The sequence below is a fragment of the Bubalus bubalis genome, chromosome 14 (genome assembly GCF_019923935.1).
Source record: "Bubalus bubalis isolate 160015118507 breed Murrah chromosome 14, NDDB_SH_1, whole genome shotgun sequence".
Taxonomy (NCBI): domain Eukaryota; kingdom Metazoa; phylum Chordata; class Mammalia; order Artiodactyla; family Bovidae; genus Bubalus; species Bubalus bubalis.
Window position 1 is genome coordinate 58539558 of NC_059170.1, and position 23542 is coordinate 58563099.

The following is a 23542-nucleotide window of genomic DNA, read 5'->3' on the forward strand; positions in this document are numbered from 1 at the left end:
AGAACACTGTATTATTTTCCAGAGATCTCATTCTTGAGAAAAATTCAATTATATATGCTGTCAACTCACCAACAAGGAGGTACTTTTCCTTGTTTCTATTCCCAAATGAATTGGCCATCCTGAATCAAGATCAGGCAACGTAAGACTCCTCATCCACTTGATAGGGCTTCCTAAGTGGCACAGTGGTAAAGAATCCACCTGCCAACGCAGGAGATATGGGTTCAATCCCTGGGTCAGGAAGACCCTCTGAGGGAGGGAATGGCAACCCACTCCAGTATTCCTGCCTGGAAAATTCCACGGACGGAGAGCCTGGTGAGCTACAGTCCATGGGGTCGCAAAGAGTCAGACACAAGTGAGCGATTGAGTACACACACACACATCCACTGGATACTGGTTCAACTAGTAGATTTATGTATTCAGTTCAGTCTCTCAGTTGACTCTTTGCAACCCCAGGGACTGCAGCATGCCAGGCCTTCCAGTCCATCACCAACTCCCGGAGCTTACTCAAACACATCCATCGAGTTGGTGATGCCATCCAACCATCTCATCTCTGTTGTCCGCTTCTCCTCCTGCCTTCAATCTTTCCCAGTATCAGGGTTCATGTACTGATTATTTATAAATTCATGTATTAATTATTTATAAAAATTGTGAGATGGCTGATGACCCACATTTTTGTTTTGCGTCTTGCTTCTTCCCTTCCTATCTTACCACTGGGGAGAACTTCTCTTTGGGAATGAAAAGAGAATGCATGTCCTCACTTGCCTGTGACTGGAATAAAAGTTTTGGTTGGTAAGGAGGAAGCTGAACCCAACAGGTAAAGGCAAGATTTGGGATACGCTCAAAATTTCAACTATACAGTCTGAGCCCCACATTTGTATTAAAAACACAAATCTGTGTGCTTTAGAATACTTCTGGAGAGAAAAACATTTATCTTGCAGTCCTGCTCAAAAATTTTTTGACTTTTTTTTTTTGTACTGATTTGTGCTGATTTAACACAAATGTCAAAATGTTTTGTTACTGGGCATATATATAGAGATGGCCTTGCATGTATGTTCACTGTCTCTACATTTACAATACGAAAATACATTTGGGTAGTTTTCATATTATTAAGATGCACTGTGAATATGAGTACATATCTGTAGATAAAAATTCTCTGCCCAAATCTAAAATATCCAAATACCACGTCTGACTCATTTTTTATGCTCTAGTCACAGAGTGATACTGGATAGAAACTTATTAGCATTTTACCAAGTTTCTTTGGAGCATTGTTACAAATAATAAAAAATACAGAAACATTTTAAAACAACATATTTCTGTCTTCAAATGGTCAGATTAACATAATTATAGCCTGAGGTTGCCAACAGTGGCACATTTCTCATTTTCATGAGAATACAGAGGTTCTCTCCTGGATTACAAGCTCACAGGCTCCTTGGTCTAAATATATACAGTAAAATCTGCAGCAAATTTCTGAAGCATTAAGATCTGAACCCTGGAGATATCTAGTGAGTAATTTGCACTGCAGTAGAGCAGATTTTTTGTTGTTGCTTTGTTTTGCAGTTACACAGCTGCTAGGAAATACATTTTTAGATCTGATTTTTAAGGCAAGCAAAAATGATATCCAGTTTATGGCTATGTTCCCTGGGTCCCTCTGGCAAGGGAGTAGGGACCCACCTACAAATGTTCCATTCAGTTACCTTCCTCGTTGGAAGTGAAGACAGTCCTAGACACTCATGTAGGTGAAGCCATCAGACCTTGACCGTGACACCCAATGCTTTAGAGGTGCGTTTCCCGAGAAACACGCTTTGAAGTTTAAGTGCGCTATAGATCTGGTCCCCACCATGTCTCAATTACCGCATCACTGACATCGCTACCATTTCTTGTTTGGCTTTTCCTTTGGCAGCTCTTGCCACCATATCAAGGGCAAACAAAAAGGAACAGGTTCAAAGAGTTCAATCAGAGCAAGGGCAAGTATGACCTTTGATTTCATAGGAAAAGAAAAAAAAAAAAGAAATTAAGTGCATGTGCCGAGGGAAACACAGTCTTTGTATTTCAGGATATAGAGGGAGTTAGTGCCGCCTGAGCAAGGAGAAGCGGTCCTCCAGCTGAAGTGATACACCCGACCATCACATCTTTTATCTGGACAGGTTTTAAGTACATAAATATGCTGGACAGCTCTGAACTGAACCGATTTTCTTTGGGGCCAAGTTACAAGACGCCGAAGGCCTCCAGGACTCAAACAAGAATTAGATTTTATTCTGACATCAAAACGGTGCATTGTTGTGAACTGTATCATGTTTAATGATGTCTTGCTCTGTCTCCTCCATAATTTGGGCTTCATCTTAAAGCCCTGGTTTCTACATTTCGCTCGGTCATAAGAAAACTATCACCATCTTGGCCACATTCTAACACTAACTATATTACTATTACTCATAATGCTTTTTTTAAAAAATATTTTAACCAATAACTCTCTAATTTTTTTTAAATTATTATTTATTTACTTTCGGCCGTGCCGAGTCTTCACTGTTATGCTCAGGCTCTCTCTAGTTACAGTGAGCAGGGGCTACTCTCCAGTTGCAGTGTGCAGGCTTCTCATCGCAGTGGTCTCGCTTGTTGCGGAGCACGGACTCTAGAGCACAGGCCTCAGGTAGCTGTGGTACACGGGCTTAGTTGTGGGATCTTTCTGGACCACGCGTTAAACCCCTGTCCCCTGCACTGGCAGGCAGATTCTTAACCACTGGATCACCTGGGAAGTCCAATGCTTTTCTTGACATCAGTTTTAAGTTGACTTTTTTTTTCTTAGTGGGGATGAACGATAATACTCATTAACTCTCAGATTCCCTGTGCTACTTGTTTTTCCAATACGTGACACAACTATATAATTCAATCACTAAAACGTAAGAATCTGTTTTCCTTTGTGCTGTCGAAACTCACCGGTTCCAAGTGAAGAACAACTCTGAAAATATTCTCAGTGGGAAGATGTGAGCGTTTCCAGCTAGGTTACTGTAGGAGCCACTGCTTCAGCAAAGAGGCTGACTTTTGCAAATAATGCTATAATATTACCCAACCCTTTTTAGCCAAGATTGCTTTATTCAAAGCATCTCATAATTTGAAGCAGCTGCTGTTTTTCAGTTGACTTGATGGCCTATTCTCCTTCAATAAAAATATTGGATAATCTAAATCTGGTTAGTTCAAAATCCATTTATTTTGGGGCCAGGCCCATGCATTTCCAATTAATGAGCTCTGGCCCCATGGCAGGGTTATGTTGCTATCTGGACAGGAAGGGGAACCTGGCTACACTTAACCGCAACCCAGATGGCTCAGGGAAGTCAGATATACAGTGTTTTCCTAAATCAACCAAGAGAACACACCTTGGTGGGTCCTGTGGGATGAGAACCAAGGCAGGGAGGCACTAGAGATGGAGAAAGAGCTGGTCTAAGGGATGTGCTTGGGCTCCAGCCCTGTTCTTGGTCGGTCACTTCTTAATTCCGTGATCTTTACCAAGTCACTCCATCCATGCCAGGCCTCCAGAGTCTCGACTGACGGGGGAAGGGTTTTAAAAGATGACGTGTAAGACTTTCTTTCCACCTCTGAAACCCTTTGATTCCAAAGCATCTGGGCCTGTTTCTTGAGGTAACACCAATGACACAGATCAGGTTGTATTTCCTCAGCCACCAAGCTGCAGTCGCAGTTCAAGTGTCTCAGGAGCAGACATATCGCTCGTGCAAATTACATGCAGACCCCATGGGAACAAAACAGGACACAGAGGAAATGGCTTAGCACTGGGTGATTCGTAGCTCAATGACACACTTTTTCCTCTTTAAAAAAATTAGTAAGTGCTTTTTCTCCTACAAATATATATATATATATATATATATGTAACATGATTTATATAAAAGTAGTTATATAAAATGCTGCGAATTTTAGAAAAAGTACAAAGGAAATAATGGTCCCCGGAGACATACTACTCTACATAAAACAGAAAAGCAACAAGGATTTACTACATAACACCAGGAACTATACTCAATATCTTGTGATAACCTATAATGGAAAAGAATCTGAAAAAAAAAATGTATAACTGAATCACTGCTGTATACCTGATATTACAATATTTACAACATTGTAAGCCAACTATATTTCAATTAAAAACAAGAAATGATAAAAGAGTGACCCATGGAAGCTCTCTACAAAGTAGGGCCTTGGACCGAGGGAGCCTGAGCAATGTACTATGTAGTCTGGGCTTCCCTGATGGAGACCCACTGAGAAGACAGAAAAGCAAAACCTCAGGAAGGAAGCAACACGTGGATGCAAAGAACACCACCCGAAAATGCCAGGACTTAAGCTTCCTGTCAGAGGCAATTTCCACTAACATCTGTATTTACAAGAGCCAAGCTGAGAGATCCAGTTTGGATATCAAAGGGCAGAGGGTATGGTGTAAACTTCTCCCCAGGAATGGCTAACAACCCAGCACCCCCTCCCCGAACCCCCACTAAAGGAAAAGGAAGGTCCTGTTCCCATCGACTTTCCAATGTGTTGGTTGTCAGCCAGCCCTGGATCTTACGCAGCCATGGAAGCTGGAAGCAAGTGGCCTTGCTCCTGTAGCCCAAGTTCAGGGCTGGGATGAGCAGCTGCATCCCTGATGATACTGTTGGCTGTAATTATTTTGCCTAGCAAATTACCAGGATATTTTTGCAGCCAAGTGGATGTCTCAATCTTCAGATATGTGGGGGGGTGAGGAGAGCCACAGCCCCTGCCTCTGGGGTGGCTTGAACCCTTCACCTCCGATGTTCTGTAACTTTCTTCCTGTCCTTCTCCTAAAAGCGCTGCCAGGAGTCTGGAAGGGCAGCAGGCAGGCACATGCAGGCCTGTCTCCATTCAAAGACACTTTCTCCCTTGCCAATCGGGCTCATGAATCAGCTCCTTGCCCTGTCCTGGGAAGACGGATTTTCTGAGCGCCACAGCACATGAAGTGAAGAAGGAAGCGGGAAGGAGGAGACGGCAGCTCATCCACAGTGCTTTTGTTTTTTTTAATTGGAGGATAATTGCTTTACAATATTGTGTTGGCCTCCGCCATACACCATGAATCAGCCTCAGGTATACATGTGCTCTCTCCCTCCTGAATCCCCCTCCCACCTCCCACTCCATCCAGCCCCTCCAGGTTGTCACAGAGCACTGTGCTGAGCTCCCTGTGTCACACAGCCAACTCCCACTTGTTATCTATTTTACATATGGAAATGTATGTTTCCGTGTTATTCTCTCAGTTTGTCCCACCCTCTCCTTCCCCCACTGTGTCCACCACAAATCTGTTCTCTGTGTCTCTGCAGTGCTTTTTGCTATCCCCACACTATCGGACACTATCAGACATTTACTGATTTCTTTTTACTCCAAGTAAGTTGCAGCCAGGTCCCTGGATAAACAACCAGTCTGCTACTAGGTTTTGGATATTACAGATCAAACCAAAAAAAAAAAAAATCCAAAACTGTACAGAACCATTTCTCTTGAAGCCAAGTAAGCATTGCTTATTTATAATTACTATTTTCAAGATAAGTTATCGGTATCTGACTGCAGACTTGGAGTCTTAGCTACTGGTAAGGAAGGGAGTACAGTGTAGGATTTAAACACAAGGACTAGAGAGACAGTCAGCCTGGGGCTCAGTCCCAGTTTTGATTCTAGCTAGTGTATGACTTGTCACTTGATCTCTCTCAGCCTCAGTTTTCTTACCTTAAAATGGGTATAATAGTACCTATGCCTTATGGTTATAATGACCAAATGAAATAATATATACTATTTAGACCACATTGGTTAACAACTTCTCATCCATATGGACTCATCTATAAATGGAGATAAACATAAACAGATCCAGGCACACATGTACCTTTAAAAGGAAACAGACTGACTTAAAAAGACATTGATCTTATTAAATGTCTTTAAAAGAAATATATACAAAATATTGTGACTGAACTATTATTGCAAGGATAAGACAGAATAGTTATATCAAGTATATACAATTTCTGCCACAGATTTTTTCTAGGTTTTTCCATTAAACCTCGATATAACAGGGATATATCTGTTATATAAAAATTGCAGACATTTTAAATGTTATACATAAAGCTTAAATGGATATATCTCAAAGAATTTTTAAAATCCAAGATAAAAAAGTCCTTTATATTTTAAAATGTAAGGTGATTTTCACAAGGAAAATACAACAGACAATGTTTTCCTTGAATATTGAAGGAAGCATACTAACCTCTCCTCTGCCCCCCCAATTTGTACCACGCCTTCAAATTTTCAATTGTCTCAGAAACTGAATGCAAGTCAAATATCTTCGTGAAAACACTGAAAACTGTCACAAAACACATACATCAACGAGATCTGTACAAGCAAACAACACTGACACTTGAAATCCTTTTCTAAATTATAAGGTTAAACAGAAAGATCACGAGATTAAACAGAGATTTATAGGCTGGAGACAGCCCAATGTAACTTAAGTGGATTTTGAAAAACAGACCAATGCCAATAACAAAGAAATTTCCTTCTAAGCAGTGTGCAAGAAGTTAAAATAAAAACCTAGCATTTCAATTCCACATGGCATTGAACTTGAATACAGAAAAGTTGACTCATTTGGAGGTAAACGTGCTAACAACAGGAACCCCAAATCCTGAAAATCCTATTTTCTTATAAAGGTGCAGTTCAGTTCTTACCTTACATCTTCCACGAACTGTTCTCTTCTAGAAGAAACTTTCTAGACGTTCAGAGATCTTGAAACCACCCATCTCTCGAATGCTTCCAGCTCCGCCTGTCTTGATGGTAACTAAATGCAAGGCTTGGGTTTTTTTTTTTTTTTTTTTTTACAGAAGGAAGCTTTTAGTCAAAATATGTGGTTTAAAGGAGCAGTATCCAGCCTTGTTAAAACTATTTCACGGACATTCAGAGGTTTTGTTTCTCCTCTATGAAAGTTAAATCTGAGTAGGAAGGCATTTTTCCTGTCCCGGAAATCAGCATAACTAAAAACCAATGCTGAGTTAACGAGAAATGTTTCTTCCATGTGTTCCGTCTGGCAGAAACGGCAAGCCATATCAAGGGAACACGTGATGTTTATAAATACAATATGGCTCGTGTTGTCATAACCTCTCAATGACAAAAAAAAAAAAAAGGCAAGAGAAAGCAGGCAGCCACACAGCAGGAAAGATGAGATCTGTATCATTTGGAAGCTGCCTGTCAGATATGCATATATTACTAGTTCCTGCATCTTAAAAAATAAAATAGAGCTGGAAGCAGCGAGGAAGGGAAAAAAAAAATACCTTGCTCTGTAAGGCCACTGTATGAAAGTGTATAAATGATGAGTTATGTTTGCCCAGCTAATCATTTCAATAATTCCTTACCAACTGCAGCAGAAACATCTTTTCGCCTGTCAGAAAGACATGTCATAAAAGGGACATAATGAGGTACATCCCTGGTAAGCCAGTACTGTAGAGGTAAATCAGCCACACTCTTTAGCAGATAAGAGAATGAAGGAAAGCTGGCACATAGCTGGCAACAGATGTGAAAATTACAGACATCTGTATCACTACTGATTATTGACTGTCTGATCTACTACAGGGGACCTCAACCTCTAGGACCTAATGCCTGATGGTCTGAGGTGGAGCTGATGTAATAATAATAGAATAAAGTGCACAATAAATGTTATGCACTTGAATCATCCTGAACCCCCATGGTGGGGGTTCCCCGCTCCCAATCTCCCCAGGGCCATGGAAAAATTGTCTTCCACAAAACTGGTCCCTGCTGCCAAGAAGGTTGGGGACCTTGTCTACTAGACTGGATGATCTCTGTAAGGCAGTTACCATACTTGGTCACTATTATATCTTCGAAATCTTATACAAGAGCCCAAATCACAGTCAAGACTCAATGCATGATGGCTGTGTGAGTGGGTCAGCGAAAATTCACAATCACTGGAAGTAGTTAACTGTTCCAAAATCATCACTCCTACCTGGTAAGTCTGGAGGTACCTGAAATACTGATTACCCATCGAATCTAAAAGCAAGATGTGTCCTGCTGAGTTAGAAATAACAGTAAACCAAGATCTGTCTTCTTTAATTTGTTATCCAGAGATTGGCTTACTTTCTACCATGGGTGAATTTCACTCTTGAAAATAAAATGCAGATCTGTATGCGTTTCTGACAACCAGTTAGTTTAATCTGACAAATCTGTTATTCTCATCTTAAATTATAGAGTAATTAACTGCAATAAAATTATATTTATAGGATGAGTAATTTTGTTAGATGTTCTTGGTTCTCATTTTGGTTAGGAATTACTCCTGGGATAAACAAGGGAATGTGCTGTAAATCTCAAATGTTTACATGTGCACATCACTGTTCTGGTTTTAGCAGAGAAGGCATTAACTGAAAGTGTGTGATAGGAAAAGTGCTGACATATAAGCCCCTTTTCTATCCACATGTTTAAGGAGAATTTCCTCAAAGCAGGACACTGTTGCAGGGAAACTCAGAGAGTGTGAGATGAATGGAATAGGGGTTTGCTCCCACGAAGTGTGGAGTTTAGAAAAGAACTTCAGATATGTACATCAGTAACTACAACACAGACAGGAAAAGGTGAGGGTTCTCAGAGAGAGGAGAGACAGGTGAGGTTGATGGAATCAGAGAAGGGACAGTGGTTAGTGAGACTTGGATAAGAGAGGAGTCAGGAAAGGCATGATGAAGATAGCGGCTGTTGAGTTCGTCTTCAAAGATGGACGGCAGACAAAAGAGAATCCTTGCACGCTGTTGGTGAGGCTGTAAATTGGTGTAGTCAGTATGGAGATTCCTAAAATAACAGAACTACCATATGACCCAGCTATTCCACTTATGGGTATTTATCTGAAGAACACAAGAATATTAATTGAAAAGATACTTGTGCCCTCATATTCATTGTAACATTATTTACAATAGCCAATATATGGGAACAACCAAAGTGTCTATCCGTGGATGGATAGATGAAGATGTGAAATATATACATGTATATACGTGTATACACTCAATGGAATACTGCTGCTGCTGCTGCTAAGTTGCTTCAGTCGTGTCCAACTCTGTGCAACCCCACAGACGGCAGCCCACCAGGCTCCCTCGTCCCTGGGATTCTCCAGGCAAGAACACTGGAGTGGGTTGCCATTTCCTTCTCCAATGCATGAAAGTGAAGAGTGAAAGGGAAGTCACTTAGTCGTGTCCGACTCTTAGCGACCCCATGGACTGTAGCCTACCAGGCTCCTCCGTCCATGGCAGCCATAAAAAAGAATGAAACCCTGCCATTTGCAACAACATGTATGGACCAGGAGGGTATTACACTAACTAAAATAAGTCAGACAGAGAAAGACAAATACCCTATGACTTTAGTCATATGTGGAATCTAAACAAACAAAAACACCAAAGTTAATGAACAAACAAAACAAAAAAACAAAGTCACAGATACAGAAAAGAGATTGATGGTTATCAGAAGGAAAGTGGGTTGCTGGGAGGGTGAAATGAATGAAGAGGTCAACTGTAGGATAAGGGATGGAAACTAGATGTGCGATGGTGACCACTCTGGATTTTGTATACAGATACCACACACCTGAAACTTATATAATTAAAAAAATGAGTAGCACATGGATCCTGACGATGACGCCAGTGCTGTGGGGAAGGACAGTAGGGACCACTGGAGGGACAAGGAGGCCAGTTTTGGAGCTGGTCTGTCTGGCTCTGAAACTAGCTCCATCTCTGATGTGCTGTGTGGCTTTGAGAAGGTTTCCTGACCTCTCTGATCCACATCTGAAACAGGGGGGTCATAAGAATTCCCCTCACACTGGGTTGTTCTGAACAAATGAGAGTGATTATGAGCACAATACTCGGTACGCTACCTGGCACAGTGTAAGTCTTAGTTATTAGTACCAATGCCATTATGTGAGTGAAGGGGACATGGGGCAGCTGGGTCAAGGAGGATGTTGAGAGAATGAAAGAAAATCAGCTAGGAGTGGTTTCCTAAACTTCTGTTTCTAAGGGGTTTTCTTGTGTTCCCTCAAATCCCAAACCCTTCTTTTCAACCAGAGCATTGCCCTGTAGAAAAAAGGGCCCTGAACTCTGTGGCAGGCCAACTTCACACATACATACTAAATAATATATATATATATATATATTTTTTTTTTTTTTCCTTTCTTTTCTTTTGTTTGGCCATGCCAGGTCGTAAGTGGAATCTTAGTTCCCTGACCAAGGATCAAACCCATGCCCGCTGCAGGGGTAGTGTGGAATCCCAACTACTGGACTGCCAGGGAATTCCCTTCTTTTTTCCAGGTGGGATACCCTTTTAGCCCACTCAGAACAGAAGAGAATGGAGCATGTTCACTATAAAAGGAGGCCAGGAAACAGATACATAATATATAGACACAAGAGAATCAAGAAGTGAAACAAATATTTTAAAAAGATATTTCACGTGTTCTAAAATCTTGTTAAGAGCATCATTTCAAAACTTGTAAAACCTGAAGGGAAATGTCAAGGAAGGGAGGCTGTGGGCTAAGTAGAAAGAGTCATAACCGGGTTCAAATCCTATGTTTGACATATACCAGCTGTTTGGGCCTGGGAAAGATGTCACTGGCCTCAATTTTACCATCTATAAAAACTGAGTCAGTGTGCAGAGCTGTTGACTCATTTAAATAACATGCAAAGTATTTAACACGTTGCCTTCTATGTGGATGCAGAACGGTCTCGTATTGAGAAACACAATGGAACAGAATGAATACTACTTATATACCATGACTGATTTCACAAGGAAATTAAGAGTCTACACAAATCACTACAATTTTGCCCCCACCAAAAGTCAAATTGGAATGTATGACAGAAAGAAGATGAAAGCTGGAAAATTAAAAATAGAGGCCAGGCACAAAGCCAGGACACCCCAACCAACACACACGCCGTGAATGCCTGTGTGCTGGCTGTGGGTGGGCCACAAATTTAATTCTAAGCCTTAGAGTAGCAACACAAAGAGGGAAAATGATCACTTACAAGATTCAAAGTGTCCATATGATAAAAATAAACCGGGAGAAGCACAACTATTTCTGGTGATGAGAACAGAGAGATATTTATACAGTGGGTTCTCATTAATGGCAGAAGATGAATAATACACCGTTTGGAGCACCATCATTATAGTGCTCACCAGAGCGGCTTAACAAGCGTTTACACTTGCCACAGATGAGACACGAAGACCGGCTTTCTGAGTCATACAAGAGGAACATGAACAGGCGTGTGCCTCTGAAGAACTTGTACTCTTATGGGATGGGATGCACAAGCATCCAAATGATTACAACACCAGGAGAATGTACAACATGACTCTCCAAAAGGAAAGATTAAATCTGACAGAGAAGGCTTCACAGAGTAGGCAGTCTTTTATTTGTCCTCTAAAAGAGAGGTTGCTTTTTTTTTTTTAAACATTTTATTATGGATATTTCCACCAACCATACAAATAAGTAAAGAAAATAACATAATGAACTCACAGCATCCAGCTCTGACATTTTTCAACATTTTACCAATTTTGTTTCATCATTTCTACTTTCGGGGTTTGTTTTGCCAGAGCCTTTTAAAGCAAACCCCAGCAGCTGTACCATTTTAGGCTGTAAAATACTTCAGTGGGTCTCATTTTTAAAAACATAACCACCGAGTCATTATTATACCCAACAGAATTACCGGTTATCCATTAATATCATCTGATTCCTAACACATGTTCAAACTTCCCAAACAGTTTCAAAGATGTCTTTTACATTCGGTTTGTCCCAGTCAGGATCCAAATGTGCTGCACACATGGCTTTTGGTTTGTTAGCGGACAGAAGAGACCTGAGAAATGGAACAGTGTCTCTGCCCACCCTTTTACCAAACTTGTCAACAGAACTGAGCTATTGTCCTGTAGAATGGTGGGTGGATGGATTTTGCAAGACATCATGGAGGGAGGGAGAGCGCATTTCAGAGACTCGGAGCAGGAACTGAGGTGGCTCAGCTTGGGAGGAGGCGATACGATAATCAGCCTGTGCTATTCCCTTTTTTTTTTGGCTGTGCCATGCCGCTTGTAGGATCTTAGTTCCCCGAGCGGGGATCGAAACTGTGACCCCTGCAATGGAAGCGTGGAGTCGTAGCCACCAGACTGCCAAGGAAATCCCAGCCTGTGCTAGTCTTTGGCACAATGGGAAGTCGGGCTTTTGCACAATGGGAAGTTGAGAGATGACTTGGGAAATGGCTGCTAGGTTGGAATAAGAGTTGGGGAGATGTGAAAAGCGCTGCATTACCAACTGAGAGAAAAATAAAGCGTGCTGTCACTAAGGCATCAGAGCAGCGCTGCTAAGAGCCTGGAGCCTGCAGCCAAGCTGCCCGGATTCAGATCTCAGCTCTGCACTCTCTCGCTGTGTGGCCTGGGGCAGGCGTCTTCAACAGACTTAAGAAACTGTTTTCTGAGCTATAAATACAAGGGCTTGTACCAATACCTGCCTCAAAATGGCGTCTTGAGGATTTAAATGAAATCACCCATGAACATGCTTCGTCAAAGGCGCAAAAACGTTGGCTCCTGTGAGAGTCACGGCGCAGGCCAGGGCTGCAGGGTGGTGCGTAAGAGGCCCTGCAGAGCGAGATGGACGGCTCTGAGCACGGCGGGATGACGTGAAAAACAGGAGTTAGGTCACTGAAGACCCACTGATAACTCAACTTTTAAAATCATTTCTCTCCCTCTCATTTAAACACACAGGCACCGCACTCCTAGACACACTGTCAGCAGTCACGCCTTCATTCACAAACACAGGACAACAAGCAGGAAGAGGTTCGTGGTGGAAAGAAAGACCGGGTTTATTGTTTTCTTCTTCGACAGGATACACTAGAAACATTGGAAGAATATCCATATGGAGACAACTGCTTGGAAGCTGAACACTGGTCTTGCACTCTAGAGAAACAGCAGAGCTAGGACAGTTTCAAGGGTCGTCCACACTGACCTAATGGTTACATCAGCAGTAACACAAAAATGACAAGTGGAAAGGTACAGATGAAAGAAAAAGAGCAAATTAAAACACACACACACACACACACACACACACACACACACACACACACTCGTAAAGCCTGGCTAAAGGCCCTGCAGACCAGGTAGAGGGCTAGAGAAAAAAGAAGAGTTAGTGAAGAAGGCTGGGGTATGTCTGCATGTATGCAAGGGATTCAGAGATGGCAGTGTAATGGAAACCAAGGTTTCTAAGGAGACCGCCCATCACTGTCAAATGCAGGGCTCAGACAGAAGAGGTCTGGGGGGCAGTGACTGATTTGGGCATTCGAAAGTTATTTAAGATGCAGAGCCAATACTGGGGAATGTGTTCTCTATGCAAATGTGGAAACTGTTTAACACGCGAGTAAAAATTCAGCTCATAGAGAAAGCAGAGAACTGACTGATCGCAGCAAAGAACCTCAGGAAGTAATCTCAAAGCACACATGAAGGTGAAAAAGGGACTTCCCTGTAGTCCAGTGCCTAGGACTCCTCACACCCAGTTCAGGGGGCCAGGGTTAGAACCCTGGTCAGGGAACGAGATCCCATACACCGCAACTAAGACCCGATACAGCCAATAAACACGTAAATTAGAAGAAAGTGGAAAAGCCTGAAAACTGGGGGAAAAAACCCACTAGGTTCAGTGAATGGGAAGTCCCTGGTACCCTCTGAGAGCTGTGGAATGGAATATCTCATCTTCTGAGTTGTACATGCGTGAATTACAAACTTGTGAGTACATATGTAATTTTAGCAAAAGGGCCCATTCCATGTGATGAGCTCAGCCCCTTAGGAATTGAATTATCAAAGCTACTATCTAATGTGATGAAACAAAAGCCAGGCAATTCATTTAGATCAGGGTGATTTGCACCCACGTGTAAAGAATCAGGAGATGCTCAGTTCTAGCAGAGAACCACGTGTCTCCCTGGATAGATTGCTTCAAAAATGCTCAGTTCTGGAAGAAAAGAAAACTCTAAACTGAAAAGATACATGCATCCCATTGTTCACAGCAGCACTGTTTACAATAGCCAAGATATGGAAGCAACCTAATTCCGTTCAGTTCAGTCGCTGTTGTGTCCGAATCTTTCTGACCCCATGTATTGTAGCATGCCAGGCTTCCCTGTCCATCACCAACCCCCAGAGCCTACTCAAACTCATGTCCATTGAATCAGTGATGCCATTCAACCATCTCATCCTCTGTCGTACCCTTCTCCTCCCACCTTCAATCTTTCCCAGCATCAGGGTCTTTTCAAATGAGTCAGTTCTTCACATCAGGTGGCCAAAGTATTGGAGTTTCAGCCTCAGCATCAGTCCTTCCAATGAATATTCAGGACTGATTTCCTTTAGGATGGACTGGTTGGATCTCCTTGCAGTCCAAGGGACTCTCAAGAGTCTTCTCCAACACCACAGTTCAAAAGCATCAATTCTTTGGCGCTCAGCTTTCTTTGTAGTCCAACTCTCATATCCATACACGACTACTGAAAAAACCATAGCTTTGACTTTGTTGGCAAAGTAATGTCTCTGCTTTTTAATATGCTGTCTAAGTTGGTCATAGCTTTTCTTTCAAGGAGCAAGCATCTTTTAATTTCATGGTAGCAGTCACCATCTGCAGTGATTTTGGAGCCCCCAAAAATAAAGCCTCTCACCGTTTCCATTGTTTCCCCATCTATTTGCCATGAAGTGATGGGACCAGATGCCATGATCTTAGTTTTCTGAATGTTGAGTTTTAAGGCAACTTTTTCACTCTCCTCTTTCACTTTCATCAAGAGGCCCTTTAGTTCTTCTTCACTTTCTGCCATAAGGGTGGTGTCATCTGCATATCTGAGGTTATTGATATTTCTCCCGGCAATCTTGATTCCAGCTTGTGCTTCATCCAGCCCAGCATTTCTCATGATGTACTCTTCATATAAGTTAAATAAACAGGGTGACAATATACAGCCTTGACGTACTCCTTTCCCAATTTGGAACCAGTCTGTTGTTCCATGTCCAGTTCAAACTGTTGTTTCTTGACCTGCATACAGCTTTCTCAGGAGGCAGGTCAGGTGGTCTGGTATTCCCATCTCTTGAAGAATTTTCCAGTTTGTTGTGATCCACACAGTCAAAGGATTTGGCATAGTCAATAAAGTAAACGTAGATGTTTTTCTGGAACTCTCTTGCTTTTTCAATGATCCAGCAGATGTTGGCAATTTGATCTTTGGTTCCTCTGCCTTTTCTAAATCCAGCTTGAACATCTGGAAGTTCATGGTTCACGTACTATTGAAGCCTGGCTTTGAGAATTTTGAGCATTACTTTGCTAGCATGTGAGATGACTGCAATTGTGTGGTACTTTGAGCATTCTTTGGCATTGCCCTTCTTTGGGATTGGTACAAAAACTGATCTTTTCCAGTCCTGTGGCCACTGCTGAGTTTTCCAGATTTGCTGGCATATTGAGTGCAACACTTTCACAGCATCATCTTTTAGGATTTGAAATAGCTCAACTGGAATTCCATCACCTCCACTAGCTTTGTTTGTAGTGATGCTTCCTACAGCCCACTTGACTTCACATTCCAGGATGTCTGGCTCTAGGTGAGTGATCACACCATCGTGGTTATCTAGGTCATGAAGACCTTTTTTGTATAGCTCTTCTGTATATTCTTGCCACCTCTTCTTAATATCTTCTGCTTCTATTAGGTCCATACCATTTCTGTCCTTTATTGCACTCATCTTTCCATGAAATGTTCCCTTGGTATCTCTAATTTTCTTGAAGAGATCGCTAGTCTTTCCCATTCCATTGTTTTCCTCTTTTTCTTTTCATTGATCACTGAGGAAGTCTTTTTTATCTCTTCTTGCTATTCTTTGGAACTCTGCATTCAAATGGGTATATCTTTCTTTTTCTCCTTTACCTTTAGCTTCTCTTCTTTTCTCAGCTATTTGTAAGGCCTCATCAGACAACCATTTTGCCTTTTTGCATTTATTTTTCTTGGGGAAGGTCTTGATCACTACCTCCTGTACAATGTCATAAACCTCCATCCATAGTTCTTCAGGCACTGTGTCTATCAGATCTAATCCCTTGAATCTATCTGTCACTTCCACTGTATAATCATACGGGATTTGATTTAGGTCATACCTGAATGGTCCAGTGGTTTTCCCTACTTTGTTCAATTTATGTATGAATTTGGCAATAAGGAGTTCATGATCTGAGCCACAGTCAGCTCCTGGTCTTGTTTTTGCTGACTGTATAGAGCTTCTCCATCTTCAGCTGCAAAGAATATAATAAATCTGATTTCGGTATTGACCATCTGGTGATGTCCATGTGTAGAGTCAACTCTTGTGTTGTTGGAAGAGGGTGTTTGCAACCTAAGTGCCCATTAAAACATGACTGGCTTAAGAAGATGAAGGGCTTCTCAGGTGGCACTAGTGGTAAAAAATCCACCTGCCAATGCAGGAGACGTAAGATGTGGACTGGATCCCTGGGCCGGGAAGATCCCTTCAAGGAGGGCATAGAAATCCACTCCAGTATTGTTGCCTGGAGAATCCCAAAGACCGAGGAGCCTGGCAGGCTATGGTCCATAGGGTCACAAAGAGTTGGACACGACTGAAATGACTCAGCACACAGCATATATAACTGTGTATGTATGTGTGTATATATACACGTAAGTACATACACACACACACATACACACACCATGAAATACTCCTCCGTAAAAAGTATAAAATATTCTCATTTGTAGCAACGTGGATGGACCTAGAGAATATTATGCTTAGTGAAGTCAAGAGAAAGACAAATGTTATATGATATCACTGATACATGGAATCTAAAAATAGCACAAATGAATCTATATACAAAACAGAAACAGGCTCACAGACATAGGAAAAACAAAAAACATATGGTTACCAAAGGGGAGAGAGAGGGAGGGACAAATTAGAGGAGTATGGGATTAACAGATACAAACTATTATACATAAAGTAGATATTCAATAAGGATTTATGCTGTATAGCACAGAGAACTATATTCAATATCTTTTTTAAAAATATATTGAGTTATTTGTTGTTAGTTGCTCAGTCATGTCCAACTCTTTGTGACCCATGGACTATAGTCCATCAGACTCCTCTGTCCATAGGATTTTTCCAGGCAAGAATACTGAAGTGGGTTGCCATTTCCTTCTCCAGGGGATCTTCCAGACCCAGGGATTAAACCAGGTCTCCCACATTGCAGGCAGGCTCTTTACCGTCTGAGCCACCAGGGAAGCCCCATATTCAATATCTTATGATAGCCTACAGTGGAATATAATCTGAAAGAGTAACTGAATCACTTGGCTGTACACCTGAAATTAATACAATATTGTATGTCAACTATACCTCAATTAAAAAGATAAATCAATTATAAACATGCTCAGCTAGATGCTCAATGAAAAACATAGCACATGTCTTTTCCACTAAGCATCTATTCCACATATGCTCTGAGGTCCATGACCTTGGTCCCCACCAATGTTTTCCAAGTCATACAGGCATATTGGTAACAAGTGGGTAGCTGGGACGACTGGCTCAGGTTGCCTTGGGAAACTGGCGATGGACCAACAACCTCAGGTACAGGACTGTGTTTAACCAACTCAGGTGAGCAGTTATCAACAAACTCCTCCCCTTGGTTTAGTCTAGAGCCGTTGATCCTTGCTCTGTTCTCTATTTCTCTTTTTTACCACGAGCAGTGGGCTTATGCAGCTGTGTTCCTGGCAGGGCTCAACAAAGCTTCCTTCCCTTTGATGGCATCCACCTTCATCAGGAGAGAGAATTCCAACCCCTAGAGCCAAAAGGTGAGGCTGAAGGGATTCCAGGTCTTTTAGCTCCTGGAATTCATGAAAAGGGGCCAAGTTGCAAACTGCAGACATGACACCAAGTTGGGTTTTGTTTTGTGTGTGTGTGTGATCAAGTGTGGTTTATTCCAGAAATATAAGAATTTTTTTAAGTCTTAATATTTAAAAATGGCTTTTCATTAATACCAGTTTATGACTCACCAAATAATAACATTGACAAATGAAAGAATGTTGTTATATTTGCTGATCAATTATTCCATGAGACTATACATTTTTAAAATCCATTTTGACACAAAAGAGAAAACTGAAAATTTTTCTGTACAGAATTTTTTTGAGAGTCCACTGGAGGAGAACCAGCTTGTTGAACTGTGTCCACCCCTTCTTTGCTGAGTTGGTTTTAAAACTATGTTCTCTGTCTCATTTCTAAGCTGTCTTCACTGAAACCTGAATGCTTTTTCTGTGGGTTGGACGGTGAACATTTGTTTCTTCTCCTCCAGGGAGAACAGTTTGACTCTCTCCCAGAGAACAGCACTGTCTAAAGTAGGCTGTGGACAACTTGGAAAGTGACCACAAGGGTCTCATCTAAAAGTAAAAATAGAGCAACACCACTGAAACCCAGAGTCAAAGTTCTGAATCCTCGTAGGCTCCGTCCAGATGGTTAACATTTGATTTTCTCCGTGTTTTACTGCTGGTCCTTATGGAGGTTCCACATCTGCTTAAGAGTTAAAAACAGGTGTCCTCCCCAGCCATAAACAAGATTTTCAGAGGCAATTCTAGGGCCCCTGTGTGGGCTCCGTGTAACAAAAACACAACTCCGAACACCATGAAACTCTAGTCTGAAGGCTAGACAGATCAAAAAATAAGGATCTCCAAGGAGCAAAGACTCTTAAGAATGTTGCTTTAGCAAGAGATGAATGAGGTCATGAAAAGCAAAGAGAAGCATCGTATTCGGCGCATACTTCGTGATGAGCATGACTCCATCTGTCTTCATGTGGAGCTGGTTTACATGGAAAGTGTAACTGACTAAAAATAAGCTTCCAAATCCAAGCTTTTCTGCAGTAGCAGCTCAGCCTCCCCTTCAAATCACATGTCATTTCTGACATAAAAAAAGCAGCCGTGGAGAACACAAGAGGCCTCTTCCTCAAAAAGTGTGTAGGCTCCGATCTTACAATGTCATCACTCAGCTTGCAGTCCAGAACCACGTGGAGATTCTCCCAGCACTTTCTACTGCACCTCCTGACCTCTTGGTCCTCAACTCACAGACCCTGTGTGGTGGGCAGAACAAAGATATCTCCATCCAAGTCTCCAGAGCCCGTGACTACACGGGAGAGGGGATGAAGGTGCCCGGTCAGCTGACTCTAACATAAGGAGAACTGGGCCCAGTGTAACCACAAGTGTCCTTAACAGTGGAAGAGGGAGGGCTGGGGTGTGATGAGGGAAGCCAGGTCAGAAAGATGTTACTTGCGTGGGTTTAAAGATGAAGAAGGCTGCAAGCCAAGGAATGGGGTGGCCTCTAGGAGCTGGGAAAAAGAGGAGTTTCTGGAAAGGAATGCCAACAATCCCTTAATTTTATTAGTTCACTGAAGTCATATTGGACTTCTGACTTCTAGAATTGTAAGACAGTAAATCTGTGTCACATTAAGCCAGTGAATATGTAATAATTTGGTACAGCAGCAAAACACAAACTAATACTCACTGTCAGGAAGCAGAGTCCTTCAAGAAACCTCCTGCAATTCTAGGACAGGCAGAGCCTGGGTTTCTTTGGCAATAAAACCTAATCATTTACTTTTTTTTTCTAGTTAAACTCCAGCATCCAGTGCTAACTGTTAGAAAGGATGATAGAAAATTGTCGAGGCATGCTCTAAATTTGGGGGTGGGGAGGTGGAGGTGCCTCTGGAGAAGCGAATCTTTTTTTCCTGCCCATTTTTACTGCAGAGGAAGGTAGCACGAGCATTACTGCCAGAGATGCAATCCCATTCAAATGGACTTGCATTAGTGCGATTTTACAATCTGCCTTTTTGGTTTCCCTGTGCTTTATTCTTCAAAACATGCCTGTGTGCTCTGAATGTTTGGATAATCTTCTATAATGCTCTAAATCTAGAGAATTTTAGCTCACAAAACATGCAGATTTTTGTACTTTGCCCTCAACACCATGCAGGTGGCATTTGATAATATTTAACACTATCTGCTGTTGTAACAGCAAACAGTCCTGAATTAGAAAGTGAAGAATTTATTCAATAATTAGAATGCTGGGACTTGGAATAGCTGCTAGAAAGATAACAGATTCTACATGCAGTTGTGCACAGGTTTTGCTGTCAGTTTTGCTTTAAATGGAGGGAAAAAAATAGCAAGAGATCCTCCGAGTCAGTCAATTTATTACAGACCAAGAACCCTTTCACATACAGATCTTCAGGACCCCTATGGAGTGAGGGCATAACTAAATTCCATGCTTAGAGATGAATTAGGATGTGTCAAGCCCTGTCTCAATTCTCTTACTCCAAATAATGAGGGAATCTGACTTCTCTACCAACAAACAATGTCACTAGACAAGAAAAAGAGCAGTTAAGAACCCCCCATACCTGGTGTTTCAGTGTGATCACACCAGGACCACATGCCAGAGGCGGGATGATGGCTCGACCCATAGAATTAAAGTAAAAATAGAACAGGAACACTCACCCTCATCTCTCCGTTCACAGTTTTCGGCGTGTGGTTGAATGCGTGGGCAGGATCCTTGTTGTACACTTTGAGAAGGGATCTGTCCTGAATATTCCTGGAATCAAAAACATCGATAGCTATGGCAGACGAAAGGAGGCTTCTTATGGCCATTTCCTCCTCATCTGCTCATAAGAATCAGGTGAAAGATATCTACAGACAATCCAGCCGTTGTGTGCAATCAACCAGACAAAAAGTTCTTTTACCGTAAAAATAGGCAAAGACAAATAAGGCAAAGGAGAAAAATGACTTCAGCTTTTCTTTCCTTTTTTCCCCCTATTCCTCAGGAAAATATTACTCTTTCTCCGTAGCTCTCCACCCATAAATATCGGGTAGCATAAACCTTCTTTCAAGATTCTGAGTGAGGAAAGCTAACACTTCATGAAACAATAAAGCTCCCATATTTACAATCTGTTCAAAGGGACTTGGTTAATATTTAAATATTTAATTGTTTACTTTGCCCAGACACCTGGTTTTCTGCTTATCTCATGAATGGTTGCAAACAAAAAATGCTTTTTTCCTCCGAACACCTATAGCCAGGGAAAGAAAAGGTATTTGCGGTCCAGAAAAAAAGTACCACAAAGATCAAAACTAGTATCTTTATGATTTTTTTCCCCTTCCATAATGGATTAAAAAAAAAATACTGTTCTACATACAAGTTGAATTCCAGAAAAAGCAGTGGATAAATTCTTCCACTGGTTTGTCTCTCCCTTGGAATCCAACATTTAGAAACTCTAGAGTCAATCAGACTGCAGCAAAGGACAGAACCACATCTCGCTAACAGCCTACCTTAAAACTATTTAGGGGCTTATGAATATCTACGACGTCCTTTGCCCTCCATCTTCAGTTTTCATCAGCAGAAGAGGCCCCCCCAGGCATGTTCAGCCCTGTCTACACTGTGATGCCTGCCAGGGCTGGCACGGTGAGCTCAGGGAATCTGGTGCAGGAAGACACATTCCTTTCCTCCAGGTGCAGCCACACGTATTGTGGGCCGATCGCAATCACTGGGATGATTGGCTTGTGTTTTTGTTTTCAATGAACTGGAGGATCCTTGGACTAGTCTTGCTTCCTTCCGTCAAATATCTGTCAGTGTTTGCTTTGAAGCGGTGACTAGCACCAGCTTGTACCATCGCTCCACATTTCAAGCAACTCCTTAGAAGTCTGCTTAAGGGGAGGCGTGTGGTCCTTGTTACTAGAAAAGACTGAGTGACTAGGAAGGGAAGAGTTCGCAGAAGGAAAGGGTGTGGGGATTCAGTGCAGGAACTCATCCTGTGGATGGGGGGTCAAAGTCCCAAGTGACAATGTGAAGAAAATGAAAACCTTACTTAAGCCATGAGGAAAAAAAAAAAAAAAAACAACTTCATGTGGTTCTGAAGGTATTTAAAACACAGGAGGTTGGTTTATGATTAATTTAGAAACATGTTCATCCAAGATGAACCAACAGAAAAGGGCCAGCTTGCGTTTGCCATGGCAACATTTACAACACAGAATTTCAACCTAAACTCTCGGTAGCATTTCCCCAAGGAAAATATGGACAACTCAACACCATGATGAAAGCTCCAAATGTTTAACAAATATACCCTCACTTCAAAAATACTGGGCATGAATGAAATTTGTCTCTGGGTTTAGAATATTAAAGCCAGTGTCTTCAGGTAAAATCTACAAGCTACATTTTTTTTTTCCTTGCTGGGAGAGGGGGCAGGCAAGGTTCTATTTAATGCTGATAGTGAAAATTTATTCTACCATTCAAATAAAATATACTGGAGGGATTTTATGCAAAAAAAGCAAAGAATAATAATTCTTTGAAAGGACATACATCTTGCCTAAATAGTATATTCATCACCAAATAAAGACATTTAAATATTTTTAGGTCCACTTAAATATTTTTAGATCCATTTTCATATGTAAATCAAAACTGTGAAAAGTAAAATTATAGACAAATTTATAAACCAATGACGTTCCCCTTACACATTTTCAATGAGATTTTTTTAACATCAGGCTATCAGTACTGCAGCCTAAGAATCAATGAGAACATCACTTTTGCAGATAGAAACAAACTGAAATTATTAACATTTAAAGTGATCACTTCTTTCAAGTGCTGCTTTATCAACTGAATTTATATCAAGAAGGACCATTTCAGTTTGGAAGTTTTGGGGGACCTTTTCCTCTTTGTCTTCCCTCCCATTTCTCTTTTTGTGACTACATCACAATACCCCCAAAGAATGTGCAGAAAGTCTTAGTAGTCATACTTTGAGGCTTGGGAAAGAAACTCATCTCTAGGAAATCATGACTCATACTATAAAAATTCTTGCATGAGCTGCAAGACAGTGGGGTCCAACTGTTTACAATAATTTCATCAGCCTTGAACTCCACAATCAAAAGTGGCTTTGTGTAGTTTCATGTTATTACCCTTCATATTCATATTATATTCATATTATTACCCTACCCTTCATATTCATATTCATATTATTACCCTTCCCCTCAATTTCTCGAACTGCAAAAATTCAAGAATATGGTTTTAAAGCAGCACACCTATGTTAAAAAAAAAAAAACAACTACATGAGATTATCTCATTGCAAGTATCAGTTCAGTTCAGTCACTCAATCGTGTCCAAGTCTTTGTGACCCCATGGACTGCAGCACGCCAGGCTTCCCTGTCCACCATCAACTCCCAGAGCTTACTCAAACTCATGTCCATTGAGTTGGTGATGCCATCCAACCATCCCACCCTGTGTCGTCCCCTTCTCCTCCCGCCTTCAATCTTTCCCAGCATCAGGGTCTTTTCCAACGATCAGTTCTTTGCATCAGGTGGCCAAAGTATTGGAACTTCAGTATACTGGAGTATACACTGCAAATATACTCTCTAAATATTGTGTGATTACTTCATGGTTAAGTTCGTGCTTTGTACATTAAGGATATTTTTTGATGGCAGCTTGATTAATAATTTATGTCAAAAAACAAACATGAATTTCCTGATACCCATGAATATTTAAACATGTTTTAAAAAACAGAAAGGCT

At 41.4% G+C, this 23542-nt stretch overlaps 1 protein-coding gene across 23 annotated transcripts in view; it reads right to left on the reverse strand.

Annotated features, from left to right (window-relative positions):
- The window catches only part of KIAA1217 (KIAA1217 ortholog), an 829478-nt gene that overhangs the window by 100514 nt on the left and 705422 nt on the right, over nucleotides 1–23542 (reverse strand). For 21 of the 23 annotated variants that reach the window (XM_044927453.2, XM_044927454.2, XM_044927455.2 and 18 more), the window contains one exon: nucleotides 20490–20583. In XM_044927453.2, coding sequence (XP_044783388.1) covers nucleotides 20490–20583 — 94 coding nt within the window. Of the gene's footprint in view, nucleotides 1–6698; nucleotides 7699–20489; nucleotides 20584–23542 lie in introns of those variants that run through there. The other 2 variants (XM_006075970.4, XM_044927459.2) reach the window with 1 other exon arrangement.